General features: G+C 38.1%; 2 protein-coding genes across 21 annotated transcripts in view; one reads left to right on the top strand and one right to left on the bottom strand.

Annotated features, from left to right (window-relative positions):
• The window catches only part of LOC140688747 (uncharacterized), a 116,158-nt gene extending 103,376 nt beyond the window's left edge, over positions 1-12,782 (bottom strand). For 12 of the 13 annotated variants that reach the window (XM_072948599.1, XM_072948597.1, XM_072948598.1 and 9 more), the window contains exons 1-3: positions 12,421-12,782; positions 10,857-11,024; positions 8,066-8,249 (exon numbers count right to left, since the gene is read on the bottom strand). In XM_072948599.1, coding sequence (XP_072804700.1) covers positions 8,066-8,249; positions 10,857-11,024; positions 12,421-12,580 — 512 coding nt within the window. In that variant the 5' untranslated portion in view covers positions 12,581-12,782. Of the gene's footprint in view, positions 1-7,390; positions 7,682-8,065; positions 8,250-10,856; positions 11,025-12,420 lie in introns of those variants that run through there. The other variant, XM_072948596.1, reaches the window with a different exon arrangement.
• A 578-nt stretch (positions 12,783-13,360) lies between these two features.
• The window catches only part of AKT3 (AKT serine/threonine kinase 3), a 209,477-nt gene continuing 196,093 nt past the window's right edge, over positions 13,361-26,744 (top strand). For 2 of the 8 annotated variants that reach the window (XM_072948587.1, XM_072948588.1), the window contains exons 1-2: positions 13,451-13,567; positions 23,791-23,948. In XM_072948587.1, coding sequence (XP_072804688.1) covers positions 23,903-23,948 — 46 coding nt within the window. In that variant the 5' untranslated portion in view covers positions 13,451-13,567; positions 23,791-23,902. Of the gene's footprint in view, positions 13,568-23,034; positions 23,052-23,736; positions 23,949-26,744 lie in introns of those variants that run through there. The other 6 variants (XM_072948589.1, XM_072948595.1, XM_072948585.1 and 3 more) reach the window with 5 other exon arrangements.

The raw sequence follows: 26,744 nt of genomic DNA, 5'->3' as shown, positions 1-26,744 counted from the left end.
ATTTGATCTCTCTCTCTGTCCCTCTCATGTAAATATGTGTTGCACACTCTAACTAAAATACATTCTCTTCTAAGTGAAGCAGTTGAGATGATTTTGTCTCCTCTTGGAATTAGAACTTTGATTCCTATAATAAGTATATAGCAAGTGTATAGCCTATACATATATTTATCTCAGCAGTCCTTTTAGTTACGAATTTATGAAGACAAGAGAATCAAATGTTAATTTAAGCAGATATAGGTATTCTTATAAATTACAAACATTGTTTTGATGTTAAATTCTAATTTCTCCTCACTAATGAGCTGTTGAAAACTCTCAGCCAAGAGGGCTAAAGTAGATTCTTTCTGTGGTCCAGTCCACGCAACTCTTCTCTTTCTGCAAAGGTTCTGCTATCTCTTCTATGTCCCACACCCTTATTGGACTACACTGTTCTGTTACTTTCTTATATTTGGTTCTTATCACTATTTGTGGAAAATGCTTGCTATTTCTATAACTGCTCAGAGTTCACTTATTTTAAATTTTTTTTTTTGGCAGGAAGAGAGCTTCTAGCTGAGGGTTTAAGTCAAGAAAATGTTTTTCTATCGCATATAAATGTGGTCACCTTGACACCCTGGCTCATTGTTATTCATCCCCTCTTGGGCTTGCTAGTTAACCTTTTTCTTTTTCAGTTTCTTGGTGTTTTCCCTTTCTTTTTTTGTAATTTTATAAACTTGACATATAACATTGTGCAAATTTAAGATGTACAGTGTGTTACTTTGATACATTTCTATGCTGTAATATGATCAGTATTGTAGCAATATTTATCACATTACATAATTATAGTACAATATTGTTGTGTATATTCATTACACCGTACGTTAGGTCTCCGAGGTTTATTTAGAAATTTGTACCCTTAAATAACATCTATTTTATTCCCCAATGCCCTACATTTTGTTCTCTGTTTTTTACGAGTTTGACTTTTTCATTTCCACTATGCTACAGGCTCTGTCATAGCACAATTTGACAACTGGAGGGCTGTTTTTAATGTGGTAGTTAGAATTAAACACCAATTAAATTGGAGAAAGGCATCAGGTTAATAAAAAGAAAATTGAGAAAGAAAAATCTAAGTTGATCTAAAAAGAAGTTTTGCATTTAAATATACTGTATTGTTGAGCTATGTCTTCAATTGAAGTTTGAATTAAAGTCTATTTCAAAGGATCGGCCTCTATTCTGTGGCAAAAGTGTTGTTTTTTTCCCCAAAGTCAGCACACTAATCATGTAATTGGTAAATGAATATAAAAAAATACTCTAGGGTCAGGATTAAAGAAAACCTTCTGATGAGCATAGAAACAAAGAAAAAGAAAGTGAGGGGAAAAGATCAGGTACTATTTGAAACCTAATGTTTTGGAAAAGAGCTTTGGTTGTTGGGGTGGTAACCCTCTAAGCAGTCACTGGGCAGTCAGGAGGGTGCTCTGAAGGCATATCTTGACAATTTTGAAAGTAATTCTGGCATTTGCAATGGAATAAAGTACTTAATGAGAAGCAGACTTACCTCTTGTTCTGTTTCCCACAGCTTGGGATATCCATTTAAGAATAATTGGCAATAGGGTAATTATTATTTAATTTTTAATGATTTTCTTAGAGCTATTTGGGTTAATATCTTGTACACCTAAAAAAGAAAACCCTCTTCCTCTTTTTGAATTATGATTTTATCATTTGAAAATACATTGGTTGAATTGGGGAAGTACTCAAACGTAACCAGATTCAAATGCTGAATAGATGGGTTGACAAATGAGGACACTGTTACCAGTTTAATCCCCATATGGACCAATTAGTTTCACATAGAGAAGAACTCTGTTCCAAAGCCACAGATTGCACCATTAACCCCAGTCAGCCGTCTCCAAATTGTGTGTCATTGATCACAAGAGGCCCAGGTATGAGTGTCAATAGCTCAGAGCAAACCCACCATCACCTCTGCGAGCAGAGCCATTCTCTAATCTCATACATCCTTTATCAAATAGATGGCAAGGAATATTACAGTAAGATGGAGAAGTTGAAGGCCTCTCTGTTCCCTCATTTCCTGAACCCTGTCATCTTACTATGAAAGGTGAAAAATTACAAAAGCATTGCTTCCATTTTTGTAGGAAATCTTGATGAGGAAACTGGTAATAGCATTATCGATAAGAAATATAACTGGCAAGCAACAAACCGTTTATGGATTCACTTTGGATGGTGCCTTAGAAATCCTGAGATTGGCCGAATCAGATAGAACAGCCAAATACAAGCTTGCTAGCTCTCGAAACCTTACTGCTCTAGGTTAGTTTGCGAAGTAGTGAAAATGAGTATCAGAAGTAGAACTATATTAAACATGAAATCTGTAAAATATGACACCTGAAATAATCCGTCTAAAATGTAAATGCTTCTTAAATCTCATTCATTCTCAGAACAAACGAAATCTTACCTAATTAAATTTCTTGCTATGGAAAAAGCTTCAGAGCCATCTCTAACTTGGGACTAAGCCTAAAAAATTATCTCAAAGGGTAATTTGGGATGAAATGAGGTCAAATTAAAGTAATTTAAAAATAGGCACTAATAAAAATAGTGTCATCCTTACCAACACTTCTGCAAACCTATAATAGATGTTTTGATATGTGGATCCATTTAGCATACTTATCTTTTGGTAATAAAATGTAATTAAGTTAATGGCAAAACTAATTTTAGCAAAAAGCTGATGCAGTTCTTCTTTGTAACAGAGCCAACACTCTTGATTCTTTATGAATCTTTTGAATTAAGCCAAAAATTTGGAGAATAAGGAACAATGACTTAAATCTAATGACTGGGAATCTGAGTAGATTCCGTTTGTGATTCACTCCTTCTCTCAGGCAGGAACTGCTTTACATGTAGGACTAAAGTTCATGGACACTTTCGAAATGTTGGAACCATTATATTTGGCTGTAGCTTGTATTCCACATCATGTTTACTTTTCACATTCCTTGTCACTCTTGCCATTTCTTACCTCCAAAGCCACCCAAACACTAAAAAGTGTTTCTTGACCACTTCCCCTCTTTCCTCGTGGATTTGGATCTCAATTCAAAAATACACACAAAAGATAGGCATTGGAAGAGAAAATAGCAGCTTTATGTTAGCACAAGTTGGGTTGGAGAATGTGCATTTAGGCCTGTAGACAAGTCAGCTTGCTAATACTTCACCCTCAAACCAGAGAACCACAAGGCACACCTGAGGGGTAGGCCTCTTTTGGCATGGGGGGGGGCAGGTCCCAAACAGAGGACCTGAGAAGGAACTAAGTACCTGCAGGAAGTTTTGGGGGAATGCCTGTGGGGGAGCAAAAGACATAGGACTGGACAGAGGGTAGAGTGTAGCACAATCACATCTAAGACTTCAGCTGATCCTGTGTGTGCACGTGTGTGTGTGTGTGTGTGTGTGTGTGTAATGGAGGGTGTGCTGGGAGAGCAGCAGAGGGGTCTCGGAGGATGCATGGTCTTGTAGACTAGTCCTGAACTGAGGCAAGGAGCTAGACCTTACATCCCCGACTGAAGAGTCATTGGGAAGAGGGTGTAATCTGGGGTAAATCTGCTCTCTCAGTAGAGGGCAATTCCTGGAAAGGGGACTTAATTAAGAAGTGTCAATGACCAACATTCTGAGCAGCTGGAGAAATGTCTGCTTCAGTCCTCAGAGGAGGGGTTGCAGATCTGGGCATAATGCCACTACAATGTTGAAGGAACTCAATCAAATGCATGACATATACCACCTTCTGTTCAAGGCACTAAAACACAAGTTATGATTCAGTTTTCGTCCTACATGCATCCTACAAACATTGCCACTTGGCCCTTCCTCTTTCATGCCATGAAGCACTGATGCTTTCAAATTTCTCCCACCCGTCTACAAAACTCTATCTATGCAAATCCTTTCCATGTTCATGCTTATCTTGGAGAAGTACCTACCTTCAATTCAAAGCTTATCCCTTTATTTTTATTCACCTCCCACATCCTTTAGAATCACTCCTTGATATATATTTCCCCTTCTTCATTTTCAGTATCTTTCCCTCAACTAGCTCTTTTTGCTTTCCCCATTTATATTCTCATTCTTTAAAACAGTCTCATCACCCTGGATTCCCTTCTGGATACTCCTCCTCTTCCCTGTCAAACCTTTTGAAAGAACAGAGTGGTCTGGTAAAAATAACACTGGCTTTGGTGTAAAACAGACCCTGGTGTGAGCCCTGGCTTTCCCCCTGCTAGCCTGGAAAAGTTCCTTAATCTCTTTGAACCTATTTCATCACTTATAAGGTGGGAATGGCAACTCTGATTTAATGAAGTTGTAACAAAGGCTAGGTATCATATGTCATAGAATAGATATGGTCAGCATGAATTTAATTTCCCAAATTCAAGTAAAGAAATGTAACTTGATTTCTAGAACTGTAGTTATTTCTATATTGAATCTCCATTTGGCCAGGTGGGTTAGGAACTTTCTTTCTGGGGTTGTGATGAAGTTCTAGACAAGGCAGTGGGGGGAATGGCTCACGCACACGGTACCAACTGACGAGAAGAGAAAGGGCTACTGGTCTCACTGTACACACTACCGTCCTCTGAGATGCTGGTCATCTCAATTGCCCTTTGCTGCTGAGCTATCCCTTGGTCCCTTCAGTGTCACTTGCTGATGTGCTGACCCTGAAGCGTTGATCCTGCACTGTAGTCAGGCTTGGGGATCTTAGATGTCCGCCTAAACCTCAGAGATCCTGGTTGCCCAGGAATTGCTGTGTTGCTGCCCGGGCCACACTGGGCCCCAGGAAGCTCTGTGGGGCCTGAATGCCTACACGAACCATAGGGACAAGTCAACCTCTGGTCCTTCCCTCCAGCCAGGCTCTCACAAAGAAGGAAACACAACTTTCCTCTTTTTTTGGAATCCTGAATGCTGTCAGGTTATTCACTCATTTCGCGCTTAGGCTGGCCCCATAGGACAGGGTATAGAGTTAGTCCTTCCCCAGAAACCCACCCAGCCACTCCTATACTCCTTTCCCCTGCTGGCCTGAGCTTCCTCGTGGGGATAGTGGTAGTTCTACAGAGTGCGTGAAACCTTGTTTTCGGCATCACATATTCTCTCAAGTTTGCTGTCTTAAGCCCTTGAGTCATTTCCACAACCCCCTGAAGGCTAGACTTTTGAAACTGAAAAGCCAGGAAAGGATTCTTTTTCCATAAATCTGCCCTGCCATCTCTTTCCTGAGGCAATGATCTTCCAGCTCTCTAAATGGTGAGAAAGTGCTAGGGGAATCAAAAACCAGAAAACAATGGTTAATATTTCAAAATAGTGTCCTGTTACACTTCAGTAAAGTGCCAGAACAGAACTTAGACCATACCAGATTTCAATAAATATTAGTTCCTATTCCCATCACTCCACTATCCCCTCTTCCTCAGTTGGCTACTTTCTCTTTAATCAGCTTTCAGCCTTATTACTTTTATGAGATGGCTCCATAAGAGTAAGCAGTGACTCCCCAGTTCTAAAATTCAGTAGGGACTTATCAGATATTCTCTTTTATTTGATCACCTCTGCAGCAGCATTTCTACTGGCAAATACATTCCCCCCTTTTGAAACTCTCTTTACCTTGGCTTTGATCATTTCTGTTCTCTCCTTACTCATTTGGCTATTTTTTTTCTCCATTTCCTCTGCCCTCAAGTATTGGTGTTTCCTAAGGTTCAGTTGTTCCATCCTGCTGCTGCCTGCCATTTACCCCACGCTCTGATGCAGACCTATACCTTCAGGCCAAGTCTTTTAGTCAGACCTCCATATTTGCAAATCCCTAGATGCCTCTGATATTCAATCAGTTAATTCCTGTAGAGTGCTTAACACAGTGCTCGGCACAGAGTAAGCACTCAATCATGTTAGTTCTTGGGTTTATTATTATATCTACCTGAAAGCCTCACAGGTCTATGCCAATTCTAATGTCAAAAAATGGCTCATTTTCTCTTTTCTCCCTCATAACCTCGCCTCTTGACAACCCTCCTCCTCAAAATAAGCAGTAACAACCATAGTGTGTGGATGCTTTTTCACACACACACACACAGACACACACACACACTCCTCCTCCCAGGGCTAGGAGAGCAGAATTCTGGACATCATCCTTCATTCCTCTTCTCCTCACTACCCCTCTGCCCGTCTGCTGATCATTCTGCTCTGATGACTCTACATCATCAGTTACTCTAGAGATTCTTCCTTCTCCTGCTCCATTGTTCTTGCATAAATATAGGCTCCTTGTTTTTCTCATGATTTCAAGCCCAACTCAAATGTCTTCATGTCGCTGAAACCTTCCCTGCACTCATTTTCTTTTCCTGGGGTCCCTGGTGTTACTCTCTCTTGCTTTTCTCTGTGCTCCTTTCACTACCTGGAGTGTCTCCCCATCTGATCAATGTCTGACCTCATTGTAAGGCTCAGCTAAAATGCCATTAACCTCTCTTTAGGTTGATTTGACTGTTTCCCTCTCAGACTACTGTTAATTATTCCGTGGAGTGTTCTCTTATCCCTTTTTACATCTTTCTATTCTTGCACTGATTTGAATTATAGCTGCTTATTTATGTTGGTCTTCCAATAGGTGAAACATCTTGAAGGTGGGCACTGGGTTGCAGTCATCTCTCTCTCTCTAGATCTTGGTATAAAGAGTCAACATGCGTTTATGGAATCAAGTTGAAATGAATGTTAAAATGTGAACAATATGATCTGAGGAGTGAAACATTTCAGTAGAGATGACAAGAGGACTAGGCAAATATGCCAATTAGCTTTATGAAAACTTGACTGGAGATTTCAGGAAAAGAGCTTATGATAACCCATCAGTAAGAAGAAAGTACATGAAGAGTAACAAAGTTGGGGACTTTGCCTTTTTCTTCATTCTTTGTAAGTTTTCCCTTATGGATCATCTAAAGAAGTTTTGGCTCATCAAAAAGATTTCCAGATGTCATGTAACTTGAGGACCTTCTCATATGTTTAGAAGCAGACATCTATAAGGAAGTAACTTTTCAGATAAGAGATAGAAAGAGATCTTCTGTAGGGAAGTGTGACGTTTTATAGTCAATTGTTATTCTCTGACTTGTATGCTCAAGGCCCCCAATAACATTGTGAATGAAACAAGATTAAGGGGTTTAAACTAGATACTAAAGCTTAATCATTTTTTGAATCTTTCATACTTTGATATAGAACAAAGGAAGGCAACTCATCTTTGGTAACCACAGACATTAAAGGAAAATCAAAGCAGACTTACACTGTTTAAAAAAAAAAAATCCACCTGATTTGAGATTCATTCCAGTATCCAGGGGTTTTCATAGCTCAATGTAACTTAAGTCCAAGAGACCAACTCTCAGTACAAATTGTACTTCCATATTTTTATTTTTGATTTTGTGGCATACTTATATATTGTAGGCTCATTAGAGACAAAATTTCATAGTGTTCAACTTTAAATTTTTCAAGAAAAAATTTTAAGAAACTAACCAAGGGCAAGAACCTACATATTTAATATCATTTATGTGGGTAACAATGTATGAAAAAGACAGTTTTGGTCACATATCTGTCAAACAAAAATACTAAGAAATGTAGAGAAAATACTATTTTAATTAATTTTGTGCCTTGAACACCTGTTAACCTCAATACTTTCTTTTTTTTTTGTAATAGTTGATAATTCTTTTTAATACATGTGAGCACACATCTAAATAAAGAAACAGAAAATATTTATATCACAGAGAGAATATGCTTTTGGGAGGGGCAGTAATTAGGTATTTATTTATTTATTTGTTTGTTTGGCGGTACTGGGGATTAAACCCAGGACCTTATGCATGCTAAGCATGCGCTCCACCACTGAGCTATAGCCTCCCCCACCACTCCGAGAATATGCTTTTTAATAAGAATTTAAAACAAGTTTCAACTGAGATCCCCAAACACAAAAAGTATGAAATTTCAAGTTAGGTAATATTTTGAAGGAAATATTTCAAAGCCTATTCTATGACTCAAATGCTCTTACTCACTTTAAAAATATAAAATGTTAAGAGAGGAGACTTGTGTAAGGGATTTTACTAGGGAAGGTTGAACTCACCTTCTCCAACTGGGAGGGGATGGAAGATGCTTCTTCAGCTCATGCCAGAAGGCTTCCATGGGCTTCCGTGGGATCTTGTAAAGAGCTTGGAATGTGTCAGTTCCCTCAGTGAGGGTATTCTGTGGGCACTGGGAAATTAGCGGCTGTACTACTTCTGTGGCAGAACCAAGAGGGAGAGAATGGCCTGCAAAGCAAAGGACACGTGAATGTTTTCCATGGCCCAGATAAACTCCCATGGGAGACAAGGAGCTGATCAGAAGACCTCTGCCAGAGAATGAGAGGAGTCCAATAGGGAGACTCCAATAAGGCTGAGGAAACAGAATCTAAAGGGTGATCAAGAGCAGGCAACTAAAGAAAAGGTGCACGACTCATGTCACAGGGGCTGCAGTTAGAGAAGCCCAGAAGCGACTCTTCAAAGAACCCCTGGAGATCCGGCCTCATGCCAGCAGCTTCACAGCCCAGCAACGTGTACACACCTGTGCATAGGGGCCTTATTTAATGCTCTGCTCTTGCTGTCTTGAAATTCTTAATTTATTTCTCAACAAGGGGCCCAGCATTTCCATTCTGCACTGGGTCCTGAAAATCCCATGGCTGGTTTTATGTGTCAGGCAGAGACAGGGCAAAACTGGATTATAACAGTATCAGCTAGGTAAGAACTATTTTGTTCTTCACCAAGAAACTGACTTGGGGAGTGGAAGAGGAAAACAAGATGGAGAAATAGAGAAGCTGAGCTCACCTGCTTTCCCCATAGAGTCTTGAAATCTATATCAAATTCAGTGTTTTGATTAAAATCTAATTTCTGATTGAGATAAGTGTTTGCTACTGATTTGAGATGTTTGCCACAGTTCTGTCTAGTAACTAAAGATCAACAGAAAAATTCTGATCCTGAATTCCCTCCTACTATAAAAAACTAGTTATTATTTAATGACATTACAAATCCAAAAGTTAGATGACTTTGTAGTGGGTTTTTTAAAAAGTCAGGTGTAGATGTGAACCTTTCTGATTCTGAAAATATTTTCATTAGCAGAAGTTGTGTTTTAAAATGGATGGGGAAACTTTCTGGAACAGAACTGTATTAACATGAGATAACTGAGGAAGGAGTTGAGGCAATTAACTAGGTGAGGGTTGTAAATTTACTGTCATTGTTTCGTTGCTAGCTGTTCTGTTGAAAAGTTCAGTCCCCACAAAGCAGATTCTAAAACAGCTAGCAATGCATACCACCTCAAGAAGTTAAAATTACATCTAAGATGAGGCTCTGGGATTATAGCATGTATGTATTAGTATTATTGCAGACCCTGATTTGTCTGCACAGTTAGAATAATAATATGCATGCTTGTTGCTTTGGAATTAGAACATGAATTCTAGGTCAATGCCTCATTAACAATTATTTAATTGTGGTCAGTAATTTTCTGTGACCCAAGTGTTCTGAAATATCAAATGTAATATCCAGAGATTGCTTAAGATGCTCAAAGAGAGAACATGACAATATGAATGAAAAAATTTTCATTCATACTCTAGTAACATAGCAGAAAAGAAATCTGACAATGAAATAAGATTAAGATTTTCAGAGGGCTTTCAGCATTCCAGTTGCACACAGCACCATATCAGTGGCACATCCGTTCCTCAGGTATATGCATGTATTACTAATACAGACCTGTACCTTAAGAAAGATGTCTGTGAAAAAGAGAAAAAGACAGTAAGTATTGATAACTATTGCAACTATTGTACTCTTCTGCTTCTTATACCTGGGTTTAGACTATGTTCATTTGGAAATTGCTCTATTAATCATTTAGGGATATTCATTAGTTACAGCTATAGACTGAGCATGGTTAATTCAGAAACCAAATATAGCGGAGACTGACTGACTGTTCATCAAACCAATTTCTTTTCTTCCTGGGTTAGACTCCATTTCATGGGCTGCTTTGAAGTTTGGTGGCTTCAGAGGAATGTGAATGAAAGTGATGTGCACAAAACCTTCCTTTAGTGACCCTTCATGTTTTGCCCCTCTTGGCCTGCTTGATGTTGTGGTTTTATGTTGAACATGTCAGCTCTAACATGAAGGAACTTTATTCTTGTAAGTGCTTAGAGGAGACTTGCCTGCCATTCAGAACTTTACACGGATGAGAAATACACTTCTATCATTGTGTGCGAGGATAGACTTTTGTATTTATGTGTTGTACCAGCTAGTGTTATGTTAACAAACATACTCACATTTATGGTGAAGGAATTTTAGCTTGACTACTCACTATGTTTTGAATACTAATATTACATCACATTTAATTCTCATAATAAGCTGTTGAAATAGTTGTAACTGTCATTTCACAAATGAGGAAATTAAGGCTTAGAAAAATTAAGAAACTTGTCTGAGACCTAACTTCTGTGGAGAGAAGATTTGAACTCAAGTCTCCAAAGTGTGTTCAGGATCTTTCCAACCAGACATCCCAAGAGGAGAGTACTGTATAAAATGTACATAGGACACAGATTTATTTGTCCATTTGTTCATTCATTCATTTAACCAACAAACACTTTGTGTACTTTGTGTCATGTTCTATTCTAGACACTGGAGACAAGAAACCCTTGTTATTAAGGCAGAGAAGTAATAACTTGATTTTTGTTTCCTGATACTCTGAAATTCTAAATGTGCCTTCCAGTTTAAGTTACTCCCAAGAAATGATGGAAGTACTAAGAAATAGCTCTCAGTATCTAATTTACTCATTGGTAGTCAAGAAGAGTGAATGCTTTTCTTAAGACGCATAAATTACTATTAGAGAGATTTTAGCCTTAAGAATACCTGGCTTAGCAAAGAATGAGGGCTTTCTCTCCAAGGAGGGACATTCCTGTCCTGTTGCTCTCCATATTATCGGAATGTGATGACAATGAAGAGGAGAAATCAGCATACACTCTGTGTGGAGTACCATCATACAATTGGCAGAGTCTGCTAAATTCAGGATGGCCCTGCCTAAGAGAAAAAAGTGATACTATTTAAGTAAATAATAGTTCTACAACAAATAATAATTCTATAGTAAAAAGTGACAGAAATTTATGAAATGACTGTTAACAGAAGAGCAAAATACAGCAGAAATAAAAGTTCACAACTTTTCAGATACATGAAGCCTAGAGTAAATAATCCATTGTAGTTTATATAATACTTACTTTTACGGTTTAATCCAGCTAAGATTTAATACAATCTGATGAAACTAGGAGAAATATTTTGAGGCAGTATGGCTCACAAGACAAACTTGGTTCTCACAAATATGTTGATGTTAAAATTGGAAACAAATGAAAATTGTAATTAGTAAGAGATATATAGTCAGTCAGAATACCATACAACTCTCAGAGTTAAATATTTAAAAGAACTAAAAAAAAAAAAAAAAGACACTCTTTTTAGTGCTGGTGTCGCTAAAAAGTATGAAGTGGGTTGGGTTATTATAGAATAAAAACCGGACTTATTTTTGTTACACCCAAGCACGAAGCCTGTAACGGAATAATTTTACCAACAGGAACTGTTAGAGGTAATCAACTTGTATCTGTTTGTAATAAAAATATTTTATACACAGATATACTGAGTAGAATTAGGATACAGTCTATATTTATTAATCAGTTCATGATGCGCTGGGAAATATGGGAAAAGGAGAAAAGCAGCAGTTGAAGACTTTCTGGTGGATTGTGTATCTTAAAAAATGGCAAATTTTGTTTTGGAATGGTCAGAGAAATGTTTCCCTTACAAATGGAGAAAATTGACTTAAAAAGCCCTTTTCTTTCTTCCTAGGTTTCGTATGCCTGTCTGTAATCCCAATAGATGAGCATTTCGTATAAAGTGTGGATGTAGACGTATAAATACAACTCTCTCTATAAACACCAGGGATATAGTGTAAAAGAACGGCTGCTATCCCAATGTTGTCAGGACATGGAAAAGCAGAGTAAAAAGTGCATGTCAGGAAGAACAACTCTTCCACGGAAAGAAGCCAAAAGCACTAACAAGAATCTTGCACTGGGATAAGTAACAGGTACACCAACAAGGCTCGAGCCACATAGCTAAATAATACGGTTTTTAAAAAGTGTTCCAGAATTGACAGTACATGGTGTCAGAAAAAAAAAAAGCTTCTTTTATAACTTTATGGAGTATGACGAATGGTACAAAAAAAAAAGGAGCATTTTGCCAAAAATCGTCTCTCCATTACAAATATTCTCAGGAGCCATAAACTTCAAAAGAAAGAAACGGTATCTTCGTAGTGAATGCAACACATCATGGCTTCTCCAAAGTCAATAAACTAATCTTTCTAAAATGTGTGAAATTTTAAGATTGAATTACGACGCTACCGCAAGCTGTATACTGTGTGGCGGTGACTGCTTACAGGAAGCTCTGAGATGGCCTTCCGAGATGTGTTCTTGGAATGGACGGTAAGGTCTCCCGGGAGTCAGCAACCGTGTCAGGCTTTGGACTGACCCCAGAGGTGTTGAGGGGTGGGGTCGGTTCCGGCCCAGCTCCAAGCTCTCAGGGTCGCGTCCCCACATGGCACCGCCCACCTCGAGGGCCTCAGGTCCCGGCCCCTCACGAGCCCGGCCCGACCTCCCCGGAGGCGTGACGGGCCAGAGAAGAAGCCCCAGGCCCGGCCTCAAGCGGAGGAGGGCAGCGAGCCTCCGCTCCCAGGCCTCGGGTGCCTGCCACGGGCCACGAGGGCGCGGGGGAAACCCATAACTTCCCGCCCAGGACGACGCCCTGCTCCCGGCTCCGGTTGGGGGGTGTTCTCGCGAGAGGAGAGGGGGCGCGGGCCACCGCGGACTTGGGGGCGCAGGGAAGCCCGTGGACGAGGGCCCCGAGGAGGGGGCAGAGGCAGCGGGCCGGCTCGGGACGCGGGGAAGCCGCTCCCGCCAGTCGCCGAGCGCCAACCCCTGACGTCAGGAGTTTTCCTCAAAGTCAACAACAAGCCCCGCGGCGGCGAGAAACGATCCGCAGCGGCCCCAGGGGGAGGAGGGGGCGGGGAGGCGGCGGCGGGGCCCCCGGCACGGCGCGGCCCGAGAGGAGGCCACAGAGCCCCCGACCTGCGCCAGGCCGCCGGGGCCCAGAGCCTCCGCCCGCCGCCACCGCCGCCCCGCCTCGCCGGCGCGACCCGGCCCCCGCCCGAGCGGAGTTTTCTGGTGATGAATTGAATTTGTAGCCGAGATCCGATTCCCACGTAGAGTCTCCGCCCCCTCCCCCCCGCCGCCTCCCTCCTCCCGCCGCCGCCGCCGCCGCCGCCGCCTCCCGCTCCAGCTCCGCGGCCCGGCCCGGCCGGCTCCCTCCCTCCCTCCCCTGCAGCCCGCCGCCTGCCCTCCCGCCGGCCGTACCGGGCTCCAGGGGGGCCAGAGGCTCTGCGGGGTGGGGGGAGGACAGGAGGGGAGGAGGAGGGAGGGGGACCCCCGAGTCGCCCCCTCTCCTCCCCCCGCCCCCCGGCTCCATCCTACGCCGCCGCCGCCCGAGCAGCTGCGGGGCCGCCGCCGCCGCCGCCGCCGCCTTTGCAGGTAACAGCCACCGCCCCCCACTTTCTCGCCCCCTCCCCGCCGCGGCCGCACCCCCGCCGGGCCCCCTTTAGGCTGGGGTGGCGGTGGGTGGGTGGGGCGGGGGCGTCCGGCTTGTCATCTCGCTGGGGGCGTGGGCGGGGTCTGGGTCGCTGGGGTCTAGGGTGTGGGTGAGGAGGCCGGGGATGCCCGACGCGGACGGACCGCACCCCTCACTTTGCTGGGGAAGCCGAGGCGGCAGTGCGCGGGGGCTGGGGAGGGTCTTCTCGGCCTAGCGGTGCGGTCCGGGTCTGGGCCGCCTCGGCCCGGCGCCTCCGGTCTCTGCGCCACTCTCGCTCCCGCCCCTCACCCTCCCCGCCGGCCGGCGGCGTGGGGAGGGGGCCCCGGCTGGGCCTGGGGTGGCGGCGGGGTTATGTAACGCGGGGAGCGCCTGTGTCACGGCGTTTGGGTGGGGGAGGGGGCTGTCTGCGCGTGGGTGGGGGAAGGCAGGGATGCACCGACTCCCCGGGGTCTCCTCCTCCACCCCCCCCCCCACGCCGCGGGCGCACAGGAAGAGACGGCACTGGTGGGATGGGGGTGTGTGGGAGGTGGGGAACGTGCTTGTCTGTGTTTTTAATAGTAGTGGGGTTTTGATCCGCTCGGGAGTTGTGTGCTAAGAATAGAAATGTGCGGAAGATGCTGGCTTTGGCGGATCCAGTGATGCTGTCGCTGCTGGCGGCGGCGGCGGCGGCTCTGGCTGCAAGTAAACAAACCAGTCTCTTCCTCGTCCACCTCCTGCGCATCGGTCTGCATCAGCCATGATGCTGTTGGGGCCCTTCGGAGCCCAGAGTTGAAGCCGAGCTGGTTGCTGTGTTCACCCTCACTTATAGGCGGGGTCACCCCTTGTTTGGGATTTCCCGGGAATCTACAGTTAGGCTAGTTTGAATCTCTTTGGGGCCAGGTTTTGAATACCAGTATTTACTGTTTATCTTCTGAAAGCAGAGGAAATGCTTACCCTTTAACTCATGGCTGGAATGCTCACATTTCTTCCATCGAAATAATGTTATGCAAATAAAACCAACTCGTTTCACCCGTGTGGTAATTGATTGAAAGCCCAGTAGTTTATAATTGATAACGTTTCCAAATAGAAATTCAACAGTGAAACCTATGTATTTGTGTTGATTAAGTACTAGTAGTAATAAAATGTTCACTTTTTTTTGTTTATCTTCAAGTTAAGGAATGTGAAGTGATGATTTTTTGCAGTTAATACGTTGCCAGCTGCCTCAAATTATCAATTTAAATACATGCCCCATATTTGATAGAGATAGTCATTATCTTTTAGTGAACTATACTACCTAAATCATTTAGTGTTTAAATCATTAGACAACCACTGGGTTTTGGTTTTGGTGGATACTCGTTAAGTTAGGTTATACATTGTTAGAAAATAGTTGAAAAAGCCAAAGGAGGAAAAGTCCCATAAAGATGGTTTAGGAAAATTTGTCGTAAGAATTTGTCATTGTGAAAGGTGTGTAAATGAGTAGGAATATTCCTGGAGGTGGTTGTCTAAAACATGAAAACATCTGTAATTAAAATATCTACTTATTGGTGTTACTCATTTTCCAAGGTATATAACTGAATGCACAATTATTTGAAAGATGCATCTCAGGACTGTAGTTTTGTTTTGTTTTTGCCAATACAGAGCCTTGACTTTGAAAGTTTAAAAACATGAGGCTGCATTTGAAGATCTGCTTTTTGTTTTTCTCACTAGATTTTACCCCAATATCTTTGATTGGCTTGAGTTTTTAATTTTAAAGTGAGGGAAGTGCATCACACGAATGAGACATTATGAGAATGTGGAGTTAGGTGAATGTAGATTTTAATTTTATGTTTGTATTGTATATTTGCAGTATGTAGTATATTCTCTTAAAGTGTTTAAAAATAGTATCTTGTCTAGAGTAATTCTGGAAAAAGTTATGAAACTCTAATTTGTATTCATTTGTCCTCTACATTTAGATTTTCTATAATGATTAATGACTTGTTTTTCAACTTAAAATTGATGTTTAGTTTGACTCTTAGTTTAAGTTGTGTATGTTAGAATATTTAAGGGTTTTGCTTTGGACTTTTTTGTTTATGTAATTTTAATAGCTGTAAAATGTTTTCAATGAGATTTCATTCATTCATTCAACAAATATTAGAGTGTGAACTGTGTGATAGGGGCTGATTTGATTAAAAACTTTTGCTATTTACATTTCATCCAGAAGGTCACTCCCATTAGAAAGTGAATTTGCTTTCAGAATCACTGCAAACCTAAACATGTTTTGGTTAAATATAGGACAGATGTACTTAGCATAGTCTTGTGCAACATAAGAATTTAAGATTTTTTAAACTCTTGCTTTTTATTTAAACATATGAGAGATTCTCTTAACAAAAATTCAATGGAAATTTCCAACTATTTAGGTTTTTTGGAAAAAAGAAGCCTGTTTTACAAATTGATTTTGTGGAAGTTTAGAGTTTACTTGAACTTTGCATATTTTTGTGAAAAGATAGCTGCACTTTCTTTTGTTGTTATACCTTTTACTAATAGAATTCACCCTTGGGAAGATAAGACAATTACTGTTAATGACATGTTAATTGGATTTTTAGCATGATTTGATAGGATCTGGTCTTTAGTGTGATTATGTTTAAAGCACTAAAAATATTTGATTTAGAACTGTTTAGATTTGAATAAAATAAGATGCAAAACAGAAAAAGAAGTTTCATTTTGACTAAATGAGTCTTGTAATTTGACTTCCATTTTTATTTTTCCTAAGTTAATACACATGATTCATTTTTGTGGATTTGTGTTAGAATATTTAAATTATTTTAAATTTCTCTGTTTTTAACTCCAGGTTTCAGGGTGAGCATCAGTATTCTTGATCTTGGTTTCATACAGCATGTACTTTTCTGTAGTCGCTTGAATCATCTGGATGTTAACTTAAATATTTTCTCCTGGTTTTCTACATATGATAGAGCTAGATTCAATTTAGAGTTACTGCTGGATGGTGCCTGATGAGTATTTGCATATGCCAGGCACTGTTATATGTGCTTAACACATATAAATTCATTTAATCCTTGCAACAGCCCATACACTTTTGAAAGTGATTTTCATAGGAGAAAACACTTTTTCTGGCATTATAAAAATCTGTTTTAACTTTCCTAATTTTGAAACACTTTTAGTATTTTTCCTAACCTGTTTGTACCTTTTATTAGAGTTAACAATGGCAATGCTACGTTTCAGTACTGTTGTACAATAGAATTTCTACAGAAATCAATATAGTTAAAGAAGTTAAACCGACTGATCCATAACTTTTTTTTTCGTTTTTGTTGTTTCAAATGCCAAATTAAGTTCCTCAAATGTTTACATGTCTTATTGTAACACCATAGCCTTTCAGCATGTTAGTTGTAAACACATTTCTTTTGCTAGGTAATCTTCAAATAGTCGATAGGTAAATTAATATATGCTTCTTGCCTGTAGATTTGCTTTCTTGTTCTTTTTCTTTTCAATACTCTGTTTAAATTTATTTGTCACCAATTACAGATATCTCACATTTCTAAATGGGTATATTTTGCTAATATTCGGAGGGAAAAGTAAAAAAAATTCCTGGAAGAAATCACTAGAAGACTTTCAAATGAGAATTTTTCTTTCCTATGTTAATTGAAAAAGCCTCTGACTATATTTAGGAATCTAAGGGATGGGAGGGGAAGGAATATGGTATTTTGTCAGTATTGGAATTTAGTCCAAATTTTGTCTGAGTTTAACTGATGTTTGAATGTTTTATCTTCCCAACTACATACTAACCTTCTGAGGACGGGGACTGTGTCAGGATACTGCCATCCGATACTGAGTAGCTTTGAACTTGAAGAACCTCAAACAAGAGCTATTTAGAGTTCATCTAATGCTGCACTTTTATTTTTTTGGCTAAGGAAACTGAGGCTCACAGGCTTAAAGTACCTTATAGAGCATCACCCTGGGCAGGGCAGAGTTGGGAACAGGGACCAAAGTTTCCTGGCCTGACCTTTGCTCTTTCTAATGCACCATTATGATGGACTTTGTTATTGGATTCCATACCTACTGGTTTAACTCTCAGTTTAATCAGGAGTAAAACCTGTCAAGCTAATTCTTGGCATTTAATGGACCATATACCAGTTGTATTTTGTGTGTATATGTATGTGGATTCTTTTTGTTTTATAATCAGGGAGGTTCCCAAGTTAGATAGCAGGAGGACTTGACATGTGTATTGGAAAAATATGGCCAAGTATGCAACTGAGATTGTTTTATTACCAACCTTTAACTTGTCTCTGTGTTATTATATAAGTGCTTTCAAGACACATTTTACATGAGAAACGTAGAAGCTAATTTGTCAATAGCTTGTTAAGTAGTTTAGGTGAGCCAGGAGACTCCCAATAGGCATTTTCTTAGTTGTTTCAAATCACAATGTTAAGTATATCATCCAGCACAAGTTGGTTTTAAATTTGATTAATAATGGATATGTTGGTTGAAATGACACTCAAATGGCCTAAACAGGAGTAGGGAAGAGGGGGTAAATGCTTTGTTTTTGTATATATTATATTTCATAGTTTAAAAAGTTGATTTTTAAGAATTGGCAGTTTAGAATAACTGATAATTTGTGTGAAAGTTAGAAATCTTGCCTATGCTTATTCAGGTATTTTCCCATAGTGTAAAACAGTAGAAATATTTATAGAAAGAGTTTTAAGAAAGTCCCCAAAAAGTATTGGTCTAAAGGGAGGACAGGTATCTAAAGTACATTGTTTGTATGGTTCACTTCCCTATATGACATATGGTTTGCAGGGTAATAACTCTTAAAAGGACAGACTGGCTTAGAGTTACTTGAAGTGCAGATCAGGTTACCTTGAATTTTTCTTCCACTTCAGTATTTTTCCTTTTCCTCAAATCCTTTTAAAAGTTTTATATAGTCTTATGCATTTATTATGGCATGTATTAGTTTCACCTATTTCTTAAAATCAGTAAATACCATGAATTTATATTATAATTCCCTTGACCATCGTTTGTATTTCATAGTAGCAGCATTCTGTTGTATTTGGACATTAGTTCTTCATTAATTCAGTTTGGTTAGCATATCTAAAGTAAAAAATATGGTGCAGAGCAAATATAGTATTAATTACAGCCAAAGTTATAGTAGTTTAGACAAGGTTGTATTATAGAATTGTATCATGGTTTTTAATTTAGAGATTAACATACAGGAAGTTATTAACCTATGAATTTTATTCTTATTTGTAAAAAAGAATTGCTGGGGGTTCTTTTTAACTTCATGTCAACCTACTTCTAGTCTTGTTATAATTTTGTTTGTGATGCAACAGTTATATTTAATTTTTAGCTTCTTTGAAAACATTGTGCTTTATTGGATTTCTGAAATACAGTTTGTTACAGACAAAAAAGTTCAGAACTATTCCCAAAATGTTATACATATTTTTGAGAGTTCATGTTGTGTTATTTTGTAGAAAGTATGCCATACTGATGGAAGACTTGAATTATAGGTAGTCATTCTTGTTACTTGTCACTAACTTGTTATGGTAATTGTGGGGAAATAATGTCATCATTATTGATTGGTTATGGTCTTCTTATGTTCAACATTGTAGATGCAATAGCTGCTACACATACTCATTTGTATAGTTAAATGAGGAAATATATGTGAAAGCACTTTGGTGGCATCATTATAGGTTTGGAAAAGATTTTGAGATACTTTGTTTTACTTGTCTCGTCCTTATCCCAGAGAAGATAATCAATACATATTTATTGACTCAATAAATACATGTATGTATTATATTTTCTTGGGTGAATGATATTTTAAAAAGGTGTTTGAAGAAGTTTAATTATTGCTTAAAATTGAATGATTGGCTGCCATAAGCAAGTATCTTTAAAAAATTCCTCAAAGTATCATTAAGAAAATGTGCCATTCTTTTGCTTTTTTTCTCTCCTAATGGGTAATTTTGTCAGTGTTGATGCTTGATTTGTTTGGGAATTGAAACTTGATCATCTCAACAAGAAGAGTCAAAAAATGTTGAGGAAAAAAGGGATAATTTTAATGTGTGCTAGTCCTTAAAATTAATGGAGGTCTATGGGAAACATACTTCAATGAATAGGGAAGAATATTATCATTTTAATTATTTATATGTAGGTGCTTCCATAATGTTTAAGTTCAAATTTGTTTTTATCATAGCTTCATACCATTCTCTTTGTTGACTTACAGTATTAATTTGCTTCATCATTGATAGTTATCTAAAGCTACATCTTCTTTCATTCATTCACTTGTTCCATATTTGTTGAGCATGTCTTCTGTGCCAGGCAATGTCAAATTGCTTTACTAAATAATATTGCTACTGAATGAGGTAGAAGATGTGAAAATGTTTTATAAATCATAAAATGATGATTCAGGGTAATTATAATCAAATTGTGAAGTAATTCTGAATGAAAATACCTTTAGTGTAACTGCTTTGTGTAAATTCTATTGAACCTAACAAGAGTTTTGTATGAAATTTTTTATAAGAATAGGAAAAATTAGATTATCCAGCAATAAATGTTCAATGCAGTAGGTTTAAAAGAAAAAGAAACTAGATTTTGTTTATTAAAGCTTATTAGAGAGAACACATTTCTAGAGAAGTTAGGACTATAGGAAGAGGTGAATTTCACTCTACCTTAGGAAACAGATTGCAGACTTAAAGTCCAGGCCATCATTTTGCCTGTGTTTTCAGTAACATGGGAGATTAGTGCTTTCAGTAACATGGGAGACTGAGTGGGAGAAGGTATTTGACTTGGTGCAGGAGGGTTGCCACTGTAGGAAAAGTAGATCAAAGAATGTGGTTTACTGCTTGAGAGTCGGTAGCATTGGTTCCGGACACTAAAGACAGCATTTATTTCTATCTTATTGATCATAATTCTAGAGTAGTATACCTTTGAATGTCTTTTGAATTGTGTTCAAAGAATGTATCATTTTAGCCAGTAGAGACCCAAGAGCAATTTTAAAGCTGAAAATTATGATTATGAGTACTACTCGGTAACATTTTAAGATGCAAAATGGATAAAGCTGTCTCTGTGATGCCTGGGTTACCTGGCCCTGTTGAAGATACATTTTGTCCTATTGATTTAACATATATTTTAACAGAGTTTAATCTAAATATATAGAAACTGATAGATATCTTTAAATAACTTGATTTTGGAAACGGTTTCATTATAAACCAAAATTCATTGATTTGGGGTTGATCTGAATATTTCAGTGTATTGTTTTGTACTGAAGAGGTAGTGCTAGTGGAAAGTGTGTGCCGGTTTCTCTGCTCTTGATTCTCTTATAAAGTAGCTGTGTGACGTTGGGCAAGTCATTTCATCTGTCTTGACTTCTGTTTCCTCAGCTGTAAAATGAAGGTCCCTCGTAACAATGAAACGCCCACTTAAAAAAATAGAATCAATTTTGAAAATACTGTTTTTCTTCTAATGTTCTTTATAAGGGTATTATAGTGCGAGTTATTTCAGTAGGAAATTATGTATTTTATATATGTTAATTGGATATATATTGTTTCATGGTTATCACTAAGTGTTGATCCCTGATCTGTTGCATTTCCAATCCCCTAAATATTAAGGTACGAATTTTCATTTTATAGTCAGAAACCAAGAATGGCTTAACAGATGTGAAGCCCTTGCTATAAGTACTACCAAAGAAAAAACTCTCTTAAGTTCAGTTCTTTTAAAGACATCGTTTTGCACTAATGTTCCTAATATTTAACTTCCTTATACAGTTGACCCTTCACCAGTGCTGGAGTTAGGGATGCCCCCCACCCCCATACTTGTGTCAAAAATCCATCCACCACAATCCTGCCTCAAAAACAAAGATACATGACTCATTCAAGGGCAGGAAGCTGAAACAGTTTGGATAGAATTAGGACTCAAATTTTAATTCTTTGATACCACATATTGTGATCTCTAATTGAACACAAACTTTCCCCCACACTTAGTTACTTTAAAAATCTGTAAAATGAAAACACAGGTACTATATTCATTGAAGGGAAAAAAAAAAAAACCACATATAAGTGGACCCATGCAGTTCAAACCTCTGTTGTTCAAGGGTCAACTGTAATTATTTATGCTCTATAAAGAGTTAACCTTTTCATGTTACCTAGCTCTGTATTAAGTAGCCAGTTGACTATGTTGAGTTCTTCAGGAAGTTACATAAATCAAATTATAATGATGTTTTGATTCTTTACTGAAGGTTTTTTTGTTTGTTTTGCCTGTTTTAATGATGAAATAGATCTTGACTTGAATTATGTGGCCACTTCATATATCTGTTTCTCACAGCGTGTTCCTCTGGACTTCAATATATATTAACTAAAGGAAAAAAAAGCCTTTTGTGTTGAAATAAATTTAGGATTTGCTGGGATAAATAAGGTTATACGTTATATATTTTGTACCTTTAATACGGTAATAGTGATGTTTCAAGAGGACATGGTTATAGAATTTCCCAGCTTTATTTGACCAAAGAATTTTTTTTTCTTTTTTTAACTCTCTTTTCTTCTTAATTTTTTGGAATTTCTCTTAGTATTCTGTCAGGCATATTTTCAGAAGATACAGCCAGATTCTAATATCCCTTTTGACTCTGTACAGTAGCAGACACAATGATTTTGAGGACAGTCTTGGCCCTGGCTGTAGTTATTTCCCTCAGCCGCGTGGGACAAGATGGGCGTGGTCTTTTATTCAGCCACACAAATTTTGTCAGGCTTAAAAGAATGTTAGTCTTGATTCCTGATGCTAAATGATTATTAGGCTCTGTACTTAATTTGCATTGGAGAAAGAACTGTAATTCAGTTCAGTACTGGCTAGGGAGTCTAATGTTGAACTTAACTTCTATACCTACTAATCAAAACCCAATTTGAGAAAATTAGGATAGTTATATAGTTCATCCATCCATATTTCTGGTTATCTAAAATTTTGGCCTGGGTTCCTGTATCAAGTTTTTTGGTCCCTTTCTGTGGAAATGCTTTAACCCAATTTTTTCTTGGCATTTTCCTTTTTAGATTGAGAGGGACAATAAGAAATAGCCCTATAAAACTCGTTGCTGCATATATGTGAGGATATTTTTGAGGACTTTCTGACACTGCAAGATGTCTTCTAAAGATTTGTGGGTTAAATTTCAGATTTTTGTCCTAGGAAGAATTGTTTTTCTGAGTAACTTCTTTTTTTCTTTTTAAAAGTATTTATGGATACTGTAAATATTGAAACCAATTGTATTTCCTTATTTACGTTGCTTCCTGAAAGCTTTGTGCTAAAATTGTGACCCATCTTTCACAAATATGTAGATTTTTACTCTGGCTTCTTTTTATCTTTACTCAAGGCAGTATTAGTTTTGGAGTTAAGAATGCAGGCTCTGCAATCAGCTTGTGCTCAGCTCTTGGTGCCATCATTCATTAGCTGTGTTGAAATCAGTCAAGCTGCTTAATCTCTGTGAGCATCTTTTCCCCATTTAGGAAATGGAGTTAATTGTACCCTCATAGGGTTGTTGCAAAGATTTTCTGAGATTAATAGATGTAAGCACCTGCAATAGTTCTTGACATGTCTAGAATACTCCATACTGTTTCCCACTTTCATATTCCCTTTGTCTCACTTTATCTACATTAAAGATAATTGGTTTTATATTATTTATAATATTTTATTTATTATAACCTACGTAAAATATTTCTTGAAACAAGGCAGAGCAAGGATACATAAGTGGTGGTTTCTTAGTATGTTGTTTCTTACATAAAATCCAGCAATTAAAAAAAACACTCACAATTGCTTTGCCATAGCTATTTCTAAATTTACAGGAATTTTGAAACTAGACATACACGAAGATTTACTTTTAGTCCACCTCACTTTCATTCCTTTCTCTTTTCGCCTCAAACACACATCACCAAGCAAATCTTCTGTATTATTTGTGTAGGTGTGACAGTAGTTTTCTTAAGATATTTTTTGCTGCAGCCTCTTAGGTTAAAAGTTTCACTATCATTTGAAATCTGTCACAAGATGAAGGAAGTGCATTCATTATAGAACTACTTAATAAATAAGTTCTCCAGTTTGAAGAGCTAGACTTTTATGTGAGGTCAGGCCAGTTGAAGACATTTACAAAGAATTAGTTGTTTGTTATTGCTATATGAGTTGCAAGAATGGAAAAAAAAGAAATTCTTTCTTCAATACTTCCTTCCAGGCTGAGTCATCACTAGAGAGTGGGAAGGGCAGCAGCAGCAGAGAATCCAAACCCCAAAGCTGGTATCACAAAGTACCATTTCTGCAAGTTGGGGGCTCAGAGGGGAGCCATCATGAGCGATGTTACCATTGTGAAAGAAGGTTGGGTTCAGAAGAGGGGTAAGTGTTCAACAAAACCGAAAATAATATGGTTGGTAAGTGTGCTAACATTTAGTGGTGTCCTGGAAATTGATATTTTTTTCTGATTCTGTTAACAAAGTAAACTACGACATACTATGTCCAGTAAGATAGAAACGGTATTTAACATATGTGTTAGGAATTTGCTTGTTATTTAGGGATTCTTTATAATTCTTGATTTTGATCATTTGTAAATTAAGTTATGAAGGTTTAGCTTTCTGGTATGTTGTATGCATATTACAGAAAGTTTGTGTTGTATTTTTCTGTATTGTCCACAAATTCTACAATCCAGAGAGACGTCTTTAGAATAATTTACTATTATTTACTCTAGAAAAGTGTCTAACTTGTATACATTTAAAGACATGTAAATATATAAATATATTTGATTAAGCCAATTTGGGCAGTGGCCGGGGAAGGGTTTAAAGTAGTAAAGGGGGAAGAGTTCACCCACAAACTCATAGATTCAATAATCTCATAATTAGATAAAGTCCAGAAGTAAAAGACCGAAGAGGAAAGGGATTTTGTGTGTATGTGTGTGTGTGTGTGTGTGTGTTTACGCTTAATTTCAAATTTTTGCTTTTCATGTTCTACTTTCAGTATTTCTTGTTCACTCCTACTTTAGATAAATAAATTCAAATGCATTATTGCTCATTTTCAATATTAAAGGAAGAACTCTTCAATGTAAAACTTAGTTTATCTTCCATGAGATTACCTACTAATGTGGGTAATGTGTTTATTAGAAATCTAGAGTTTAGACTGGTTGCCAGGCAACTACTGTTTATCCACATGGCCAAATTTAGTAGGATGAGGACTGTTCCATTCTCAGGGCTTTTAAGTCCCAGTATATCTATTTTCTGGTTAAAAGTTACCTCTTAATAACTTAGTGATTTTAATATTCTTTGAAGGTCTGTAGGTAACACTAAACAGCTGTTGTCAGTAGTTAAGCCTGATTATGTATTAGTGAGTTTTGAAAAATCAGCCTTATTGAGTTATAATTTACATACTATAAAATTCACCAAAGTGTACTCTTTGATGAATTTTGCTAAATTTATACAGTAGTGTAACAATCATGATGTAGAAAATTTCTGTCACCCCAGGTAGCTCCCTCATTCCCTTACGCAGTCAGTCCTCTTCCCTCAACCCTGGCAAGCACTAATTTGCTTCTACTATAATTCTCCTTTTGTAGAATTTCATATATGTAGAATCACAGTGTGTGGTCCTTTGCATCTGATTACTTTCACATGGGATAATACTGGAAAGATCCATCTGTGTTGCTGTATATATCATTAGTTTGTTGTATATATCATTAGTATATATCATTCCTTTTTATTGTTGAGTAGTATTCCGCAGTCTGGGCATACCACAGTTTGTTTATCAGTTTACTAGTTTTGATGGACATTTGGGTTTTTAGTTTTTGGCTATTATGAATAAAACTGCTATGAACATTTCAGTGCATGTCTTTGCATAATGTGTTTTTTATTTTTCTTGGTTAGTAACTTAAGAATGAGATTGCTGAGTCATATGGTAAGTGTGTGTTTAACTTTATGAAGACTGCTAAACTTCCAAAGTGGATTATTTGTATTCCTAAATTTAATTTCTTTTGTAGGATTCTCATTTATAAATTTGGAAAACATTTTCATATTTTAGTGCTGTATGAAAGTTATTTTAAAAATTAATTTGTCTATTACATTCATATTATTTTTCCTATTTTTGTTTTGGGATGGCAGATCATTAAACTTTTTGGAGTTTTATTTTTTTTAATCTCAAAAAGTGCTCTCACAAGATTGTTGGTGAGGATTAAATGAGATAGTGGGTGTGGGTGTGTTTTGACAGTTCTAACACAGTAAGCTATTACTATCACTTTTTTTTCAGTGATTTAGAGTGGTTCTTGAGTCTAATTAATTATGACTTCTCTGGAATACTTCTCAGAATAGCAGGTTGGTATTTTATACATGGGATATAGAAAAAAGAAAAAATGAAAAAGATTTTCTCGTTTTTCCTGCATTGGTTAGGGAAGGAGAATTATAGTAATTGTGTGTGTGTGTGTGTGTGTGTGTGTTCTGGAAAGTAATAGTCATATAAACATGAGATTTTAAATAGTACACAAAGACATAGAATGAAAAGTAACTCCACTTCTTCCAACTAGTTTCTCTCCTCAGAGGTAACCATTTTAGACCTTTTCTATTTTTACATCTTCTGATGATGATAATAATCACAGTAATTTTATATGTAATATGCTAAACTTTATTTTTGATGATTCCAGTATATCTCCATTGTGAAAAATGAAGAATTTGAAATTTTAATACCTAGTCTCTCCCTTCTTCCTTTTACTCATTTCGTTTTTGGCATTTATGGTTAAACTTCTAGCTGTTGCACTGTTAATTCTAGAAAGCTTTTAAACATGTCTAAACTTGCTGCTTTACAAGTTGAGAAAAATTGGTACCCTCTGACAGTCTTTCCCTTGAATTCCACATTTCCTTTCCAATTGATGTCAACTGTAACATTTATTTTACATTGTCAGGGTTTGTAATAGTTATACTTACTGATTCTGAAAAGCAATAGTAATCTATATTATGATTATGTAAATACTACTGTCTGCTAAAGAAGAGTAGTATGATTTGTATGATGAGATCCATAGAGAATGAGTGGATTTTTTATACTCTGTTGGTACTCAGAATCATCCCGTACTGCAGTCTGGCTTCTAGTTTAGAATATAACTTTTTCCTGGATTTTCTAATTGCCACACTTTGCCCGTATTGGTGGAAGGGTGTGTGCCTT

This window comes from Vicugna pacos, chromosome 23 (assembly GCF_048564905.1).
Source record: "Vicugna pacos chromosome 23, VicPac4, whole genome shotgun sequence".
NCBI lineage: Eukaryota > Metazoa > Chordata > Mammalia > Artiodactyla > Camelidae > Vicugna > Vicugna pacos.
Note: the sequence above shows the minus strand (reverse complement) of the source record. Positions and strands in the feature narration are given on the sequence as shown.